This window comes from Malaclemys terrapin, chromosome 13 (genome assembly GCF_027887155.1).
Source record: "Malaclemys terrapin pileata isolate rMalTer1 chromosome 13, rMalTer1.hap1, whole genome shotgun sequence".
Lineage (NCBI taxonomy): Eukaryota > Metazoa > Chordata > Testudines > Emydidae > Malaclemys > Malaclemys terrapin.
The window spans coordinates 20,644,335-20,653,259 of record NC_071517.1 but is presented as its reverse complement, the minus strand read 5'-3'; the positions used below and the strand labels follow the sequence as shown (position 1 = coordinate 20,653,259).

The window sequence follows — 8,925 nt, the reverse complement described above, 5'->3', positions numbered from 1 at the left end:
GCTGGAGGCGAGAGGGGCGGTGACAGCAGCCCCGGAGCGCTCCCCAGCCCCCCTAGGCAGGTCTCGTCAGCCCAGGTGGCAAGAGAGCGGAGCCAGAGGCTGCAGCCGGAGGAGGGAGGCGAAGCCGGGAGCGGCTCTGTCCCGTTGGTTCGCAGCGATTCTCCCTGCCGGGGGTGCGCAGGGGGTGGTGGGGCTGTGGCGAGCAGCGGCTTCAGTCGTGCGGACTGTGACACCCCCCCCCCCCCCCCCCGCCAGGAGACTGGCCTGGCGGGGGCCGGCGATAGGTAGGACCGGGACCTGAGCTCAGGGACTCCGTTAGCGACTCGCCCTTGGCTGGGAGACGGGATCTGTTCGCGTCGGGGCTTCCCCTCCTGCGGGGCTCGGCAGGAGCCGCCTGCGGATGATGCCCCCCTGAAGCATCACCCTTAAGAGACCGGTGGGGGGGGGGACACAACCTGAGCCCCCTCCCAGCTCCAGGGCAGTGACAATGCGGCCCGGGGCAGCCCTGCGCCCCCCCGCTCGCTGCTGACTCCGGGGGCGGGGGGCATGGCACCTGGCTGGGGGGCCGCCTAGCATGGCCGGGGGGCCGGGCAGATGCCTCGGGCTAGCATGGCAGGGAACGGGCCGCCTGCCCCCGCCGCCTGCCCCGAGCCTCTGCCCCGCAGCGTCTTCAAGAAGTTCCTGCTTATGCTCATGTCCCTGCTCATGTCCCTCTACGTCTTCTACTGCCTGGCCGAGCGCTGCCCCAGCTTGCCCGGGCCCCTACTGGCGGCCGCCCCGGAGCAGGCGGCGGGCGGCGGCGGGCGGCTGGAGCCGGGGTCCCCCTCGCTGGCCAGCTGGCCGCCGGCGGCCCGGAGGAAGCGGCCGAAGCAGCAGCGGCGGCGGCCCGACGCGCCCGGCCGAGGCGCGGGGTCGGGCGGCGGCGGGGAGCCCCCGGGCACGCTGGCCCTGCTGCTGGGCGAGGGCAGCAAGCGGCTGCCGCAGGCCATCATCGTGGGCGTGAAGAAGGGCGGCACGCGGGCGCTGCTGGAGTTCCTGCGGGTGCACCCCGACGTGCGGGCCGCGGGGGCCGAGCCCCACTTCTTCGACCGCGGCTACGAGCGGGGCTTCGGCTGGTACAGGTACGGAACGGGGGGCGAGAGCCGCTGCCCCCGCGGCTCGTCCGGGGCTGGGAGGGGGGGTTAAAGGTTTCCTGCTCCCTCCCTGATCCCCAAAGACCCCCCTCCCCATAGCTCTGATCCCCAAGACCCCTCAGAGCCCCCAGCTCTGATCCCCAAAGACCCCTCGGAGCCCCCAGCCCTGATCCTCATAGCCCCTAGCCCCAAACACACTCCAGCCCTAATCCCAAAAGACCCCCCATAGCCCTGATCCCTGACCCTCAAAGGCCCCCATAGCCCCTCCCAGCCCTTGATCCCCATAGCCCCGATCCTCATACCCCCCATAGCCCTGATCCAAGACAACCCCTCACCCTGATCCCTATACCTCTCTCCAGCCCCCCAGCCCTGATCCCCAGACACCTGTAGCCCACCAGCCCTGATCCTTGAAGGCTCCCTATAATTCCCACTCCAGCCTTGATCCACAAAGACACTCCTCCGCCCCATAGTGCTTCTTCCAGCCCTGATTCCCAAAGCCCTTCCCAGCCCTGATCCTCAAAGTTTCCTCTGCCTGTCCAACCTCCATACCCTTCCCCACATCCCTTCCCAAATGTCTGCCAGGATCAGGTCGTGGAACATGATCAGCAATGTCTCATTTGTCCACAGTTGCATCAGTGAAGGGGAAACAGGGTGGGGGAGAGAAGAGGGGTACAGCACTCATCCTAACCCCGTCAGCGCAGGGGGAGCCCAGCATGTGGGGAGGCCACAGCAAAAGTCATTTTATAAGGAGGGTTCCTCTCAGGGACAATCAGCTCTTGAAATGGGCTCCAAAGTTTTCAACCACCTATAGCATATGATTCATTTAGTGACTGGCTCGTTTTCTTCCTAAGGCTTCTTTAGTGATTAAAACAAACAAAAAAGCAATAGGCATTCATACCCCCTCCTTCTTATTAAGGAAGGGAAGTATGATGTTAGGATGTTTAGGAATTGTTGGGTGTTTTTAAGGTATATTTTGAAGGCTAAGGGCAAGTCTATACTACAAAACTAAGTTGACCTAAGTTATGTCCAGGTACAGCCACTGCAGTAATTGAATCAGTTTTACATGTCCACACTACACTCCCTGTGTCGTCAGTGTGTGTCCTCACCAGGAGCTCTTGCCCCGATTTAACTGCCAGAGTGGGGCATTGTGGGGCAGTTTCTGAAAGGCATCAGCAGTCTACACTGACACTGTGTTGGCCTAATTACATCAACATAAATGCTAAGCCCCTCGCAGAGGTGGAGTTATTAAGTTGGTATTGTGGGTGAGTTACAGCAGAGAGAGCTACATTTTAGTGTAGATGCTTACAGGGTTAGGTTGATGTAAGCTGCCTTACGTTGACCTAGCTCTGTAGTGTAGACCAGGCCTAAGTCGATAACAAACTATATTTTGAAAGTCTGGCTCAAGGCTTTCAGTTGTGTTTTTCTGCTTTGATGAACTAAAAGATTTAACTCAGCATTTCACTTGATTTTGTGTGTGTTTGTAACTTCCATGTACTGTACTTCACACACACACGATGGGATTGCTCAAATGTATAAAATTGAGCACGTTTACAGAATCAGGGCCTAAATCACTATTTTCAGTGGAAATTTGGCTGATAATTTTAGACACCATCCTGATACGAACATTTCTTTAGATGATCTTAAAAAAACAAGACTTGTTGCGAGAAAACTGAACTTTTTGTTTTTAAAAAATGTGTCGTGGGAAAACTATACTGCTTGTGGATGAAAGTAGATGAAAACTTAGCAATACACTTCAGAGCCCTGCTTTTGTTCAATTTTTGTTTTTTGTAAACTGCCTGGCTCATCTTTCTTTTTAAGAAGGAAAAATATCATGTGGAGGAAAGCCTCAGAATTCCCTTAAATTTGCTGTTGTATTTGTAAAATCGGGTAGTAATCCCTGTGAAAATGAGATAAGATTGTATTTTAAAGTAAGCAACTGACAGTGTGGAAATAAATATGTTATCAGGTATTACAAAATCAAGCAAATAAACAACCTCTAAGAATCTAGTCTTTAAAATATATTTCCTCCATTTAAGTATGAGGAAAGTTATAAATTTCACTCATAATTTTGGGCAATCTGATAATAATAAAAATGTCAGTGGTAGTAATTATCCATAAATAGCCATGAACAAAGTCAGGAAAGAAAGCAAATGTTGTTAAGGTGTCTTTGTTTTATGTTTTTTTTTTTTTAAAGTAATTAATTTTTTCATTTGCAGGAAAAGAAAGTAAGTGTGAGCTCTTGACAATGTGAAAACAGAAATTAAAGCCATAGGGCAATACGCCTAGTGTTATTAGTTAGATTTTTTTCCCTGATGTGTCGTAGTAATTTAAAGTTAATAAAGTTGTGTCCTCTGGCCAGTTCATATGAAAACGACTTGTTGGATCTAAGAATAGGTTGTCCTCCTTTTGCACAATAGAAATATTGGGATTCTGCATCCGGCAAACAAGCAAAAAAGAAGGCACTTGAAGTCACTCTAAAACTTGTATCTAATTGTCATTTAACTCTTACTGATGTTTTAGTGGAGGGTGGTATTTGGTTAAGATTGTGATGACTATACTGAAATCAGTAGTATCGTCATACAGAAAGTCAGAGTCTAGCCCAAGCGTTTGTGCAATATATTTTTGCAAAGGGAAGAGACCACTGTGCTTCCATATATTGCACTGGATAGAATGCACCTTATTTTCTCAGATTGCAGGGTGTGTGTTTTTTTCTGAGAATAAAGATTTCCTTTTGGGAGGGCTGAAGCTGCCTACAGAATGATATTTTTAGTGAGTGCTTATCCAATTTTCCATGCACTGACCCTATATCAGAAAGGAAATATTAAAAACAAATCTGAAAACCTCAAGAACTTTAATCAACTCTTGACTTTGAAAAATAAACACATGGCTTTGGGAGAGGGTCTGCCATTATTTATGGTTGGTAATTCAGGAAATCTGTTCCTTTGACAATGGATTCCTTGATTCGTTGCAGAGGAGATGACACTGTGGGTTGGCCCAATCCTGGAAATTTTGCCTGAGCAAGGAATACAGAATCAGACCATATGTCAGTGACATACATTATTGCACAATATATTTCTTAGTGTCTGGGGTTTAATTTCAAAGAGTTTGGGCTTGATCTGGTAGCTCTTGTCCATGTGAGTAGTTCCCCTTCAGGCTCTTCATGTAATCGCAATGTTTTACCATTTGATACTGGAGTGTTTACATTAATTGCTTTAGTTTGTTTGCTGTTTGATGTGTTGAGTTTCACTGTTTTGCTATTAGCTCTGTGGAGATTGAAGTACAGTGAGTTCTTTGTATGGGGCTATTCATTACTAGGGACCCAATCCTGCAACCGTTACTCATGTGAGTAATCCTTACTAACATGTGCAGTTCCAGGTATGTCAGAGCTGCAGGATCAGAAAGTCAGTAATCAGTTAAATGGCTCTGTTTAAAAACATTATTTAAAAAAATCTTCACATGCGTTTGTCATGATCTTTGAGTAGAACTGAATACTGGGAATATCGCCAGATGTTTGCTAGTATCTCTTGATTGCTTGTCTTTGGAATCACCATCTTAGGTTTCAGATTTATTTTTATTTTCAAGCAGGCAGACTAAACAGCATCATTTCAGGATATAAACATTTTAGTTCACTTTCGGTGGCCTTAGGGAATCTCCATGGGCACTGAGTGCTTTATCTAAAAAGTAACAAAAAGGACCAGGATCTTTACACTGAAATGGAAAAGCCGTTAGATGCTAATATTCATAGATGTTTATTGACAGCAGCAGCTAAATAGCAGACTTAAGGGAAGAGAGGGGATCAGTGGATTTTACATGTTTCATGAAGTTGATGTGTTTGGATTCTTGAGAGATCATTCAAATTAGACTGTATTTTGTCACAACAGTGCCCCTCACAGGCTGAGAAGAGAGAAGCAGTGTTGACCACAGAGGAGATAAAGGGAGAACATCTATTTGGAATAAAAGACGAGCTATAGTAGCTGTTGCATGTTATTGTGAGATCCTTTTAATAGGGACGTAAGTGTTTGGAGAGGCTGATACCAGAAGTACAGCAAGATCAGATTATTTTTTTAACTGATGAATTAAATTGTAATGCCTGTAGGATAGCAGACTCCTAAGGCAAATAACTTGTAGCAGAGCTCTGTGCTAATAAGTGAAAGTCTCAACACCTACTGTGGTTCCAGACAATAAATGAAACCGATCTAAAATGCTGTATGTTAAATCAAGTGGAATAATCACCTCTCCTCTTAGACTGCATTGCGTCTGTTTAAAAGGCAGCTCGCCTACAGTGAGGTTTATTTAAAAACAATCTCTGTGATTGTATTTGCTTGGTGTGACACCTACATGTGCATTTGCATGTGGTTTGAATATCAAGGGAAGTTCAGCGCCTACAACAGCTTTCTCCATTTCAGTTTTGCGAGTACTTAGTTCATAAGGGAAGGAAGGAGGGGAAACAGCCCACAATGGTCTCATTGACTTTAAAACACAGAAATCTCTGCTCTGGTCCTGAACAAGTCCATTGAGTTGACAGAGTTCAATAGCAGGTGAACCTGTGTATTAATAGAGCTGAGCTACCATCCCCTCTACCCAGCACATGACTATACAGCCTGGGGAAAACTTAAAGTCTATGGGGATAATGCAATCGAGTAAGAAATGTCTGAAAGAAAAATACGCGTTTGTTGATGGTATTGTGAGCCTCGCTGTTTCTCTCTGATCCTTTGTTAGCTGTGCACCGTTTCAGTCGCCTGTCGGAATGTCATTATGCTGTCAGTCACACAGGGAACGTTTATTTCATGTTTTAATCTCCCTGCCTTTGTAATGCTGCTGCCACTTGCACTAGAGAAAAGCTGAGCTAATGTCATTAGGCTACAGCGTTCTGCAAGAGATGAAAGATTACTCAAGGTTTCTCTGTCAGGCTGCGAGTTTCCACCCTGATGCCTCTAGACCTAGGAAGTTCCGTGTCCTTGTATCTATATCCTCTTGGTTTTTTTTCAAGGCAACCAGTAATGCTTGAGGGTCAAAGTGAGCCGGGAGTTGTTCAGTTCCTGAAAAGAATGGCAGGAAAAGCAAGTTCATAGCAGCTGGGAGCAGCTGTAAAGGACCTTCTTGTGCAGTGAGTTTCCCAACCCCTGTGCCTCAAGCCTCGATTCACACAAAGAGTCTGAAATGAAATCGGAGCCTCCGGGTCTCTGGAGGTCAGCCGCTATTGCGAGGTCGTATGGCCAGAGCTCATCTGGACAGCAAAGTTCAGAGGAGTGGAGTGGGAGTCATTTGCCACTCGGCGAGTGACCAGAGGAGAGTATGCATTTTGGGTAGAGTGGGAATGTTTTAAAAAGAACTAGCACAGGGAGGAATGTTTTAAAAAGAACTAGCGCAATGAATGAGAACTGTGAGCAGCCCAGATGGCCCAACCATCATGAGTAAAGTACTGCAGAGCAAACTACTTGATGTAAACACCACAAGCCCTCTTCTCTCTAAGGGGAGGTGCTTTAGCAATTGTGAGCCACAACCGTCCTCGGTCATATCGCTATGCCTGGTAGGGGAGACTTTATGTACCGTACAAATTTCCTCAGGGTAAGTGAGATTTTTCCCCTTCGTCACGCAGCTTGGCTGACAGAGTCTTTGGTTTCTAGATGTTGATGTGTCCCCCACGATACTGGAACTGCGAGCCTTTATGTTGTTTGTATTCTCTGCAGCTAGATAATTATATTCGGGCATTCGCTTGATCTTGATTCTTTTGGTTTTTTAATTCCTGGTTTATACACCTCCCCCCCCCCCCCCCCCGTGTGTGTGCTCGTTGTCGGAAGTTTGGCCGTTAAAGCGGATTTAAGCTTTCCAATCCTTGTGTTCAAGGACGGAGTCATTATCTTTTAGCCATTTTTTCTGTTCCAAGAGATGGTTTGTGTTGGGGAGGCTGGAGTTCAGGAAAGCTCGTTTACATGAAGCCACAACTTTAAATGTTTTGGGGAGAGACGCCACGTTCTATGAACTCTGCTTCCCCCAAACACACTTGAATTGATGACAGCGTTGCCTGCAGATTGTAGAAGTGACTTTGCAACCTGCTTATAGTGAGCTTAGGCTGTGTAGGGAAGACATATGGAGAGAATGGGAGTCCTGAATTATGTATTTGTATTGCAGTAGGGCCTACAAAGCCCAGTCATAGACCCATCGTGCGCGGTGCTGTACAAACAGAACAAAAAAACGGTCCCTGCCCCAAAGAGCTTACAATACAAGACAAGAAACAACCAGTCAGACAGATGGGGGAGTGCAGTGAGACAGTGTTGGCCAGCATGATGGGCAGTGGTCTGAGCACACCAGCTGCCTAACTTGTGGAGATTTATGTAGGCCTCATGGCAAAGGAGAGTTTTGAGGAGATGTCTGAAGGAAGTTAGTAAGGTCGCTCTGTGGCCATTTAAAGGGAGTTCCTCCCTAGCTTGACCCTCAGACTGGGGAACAGCACAAAGGAGCTTGTTTGAAAATTTGACAAGTGGGCAATAGAAGCTGGGTCATCGAATACAGCATAAGATGATGAATGGAGTCAGAGAGGGGAAGTGTGGTTCAGTGGTTCAGGTGCTCGCCTGGTCTCAGGGGACCAGGTGCAGTTCCCTGCTCTGCCACAGACTTCCTGTTTGACCTTGGGCAAGTCACTTAGCTGCTCCATGCCTCAGTTTCCCACCTGTACTATGGGGATAATAGGCCTGCCCTCCCTCACTGGGGTATTGTGAGGATAAACACATAAAGATTGTGAGGTGCTCAGATACTGTGGTGGTGGGGCTGGGGTCATAGACATACCTAAAATAGGTAATCTGGTAATTGGAGTTCCTGTTACAAAGGTACCATCAGGTTAGTGTGATATTTATCTGTGGGCAAAACACCTTCACTATGAGGAAAACCCTACACATGCTTCTGTAGCTGTGGAGCGTCCTCTGGCAGTGAACCTGCGGGCACGGGGTTGGGGCAGGAGAGCTGTGCAAAGGGGATTACCTCGCACGTGATGCAGGGCTCCATGTCCTTTAAAGGGCCAGATTCACCTGTATGTTCCAGCTGCTTTGAGCTACTCTTAAGATACAAAGCAGCCATAAACCTGCTCTGACTGTCCAGTAAAACCAGATTTATGGCTGCTTTGCATCGCCGGAGTATGCCGGTTAACTTGGCCCCCAGTTCACAATACTGTCTGTGTGGAATGTCTTGATTAGGGCAAAGGCTGACTAGTTTAAGAGAGTGAATAGACAAGTCCTCAGAGAAAGCTGAGAGACAAATCCCTTCTATCACAATCCGCTCCATAGCCTTGTGTCTTACGTATGCACAATTTGGCATTGCTTGGGAACTAGCTTTTTTAACCTCTCTTCACTACGCGATGTAGAGCGCCATCTAGTGTGTACACATGGGGGAAGATTAAAAAAGCAACATTGATTCCACATACCCAGCACCCTGTGGGACCCAAACTTATTTTGGGTGGTTAATTTTTTGGGGATAAACCAAAGGGGTTTTGTTTTGTTTTGTTCAGCTATTTTCAAATAAATATCATCTTTGATTTCTTGCCTGTGGGGAGGCTGAAAATATACAGAGTTCCTTTCATTTCTAGTCATTTAGGATAACTCGTCGTTTTGAACAGGAGGAGGTCTGTGACAGGGCCAGGTTTTCAAAAGAGCCCAGTTCCCATTTAGGCACCAGAATAAGCAGTCCGATGTTTTTAAGTGCCCTGCAGCCAATAACTCCCACTGTGACCCTTACAACCAGGCTTTCAGTGCTGAGCTGGGAGCTCTTTCAGAAGCGTGGCCTCACGTCTGGCTGCCTA

The 8,925-nt window shown here is 47.6% G+C and overlaps 1 protein-coding gene across 1 annotated transcript in view; it reads left to right on the top strand.

Moving 5' to 3' along the window:
• Positions 1 to 255: 255 nt before the first annotated feature.
• LOC128848420 (heparan sulfate glucosamine 3-O-sulfotransferase 3A1-like) overlaps positions 256 to 8,925 on the top strand; it is an 83,830-nt gene continuing 75,160 nt past the window's right edge. The window contains exon 1 of the mRNA XM_054048408.1: positions 256 to 1,121. Within this exon, the coding sequence (XP_053904383.1) occupies positions 595 to 1,121 (527 nt within the window). The 5' untranslated portion in view covers positions 256 to 594. The remainder of the gene's footprint in view (positions 1,122 to 8,925) is intronic.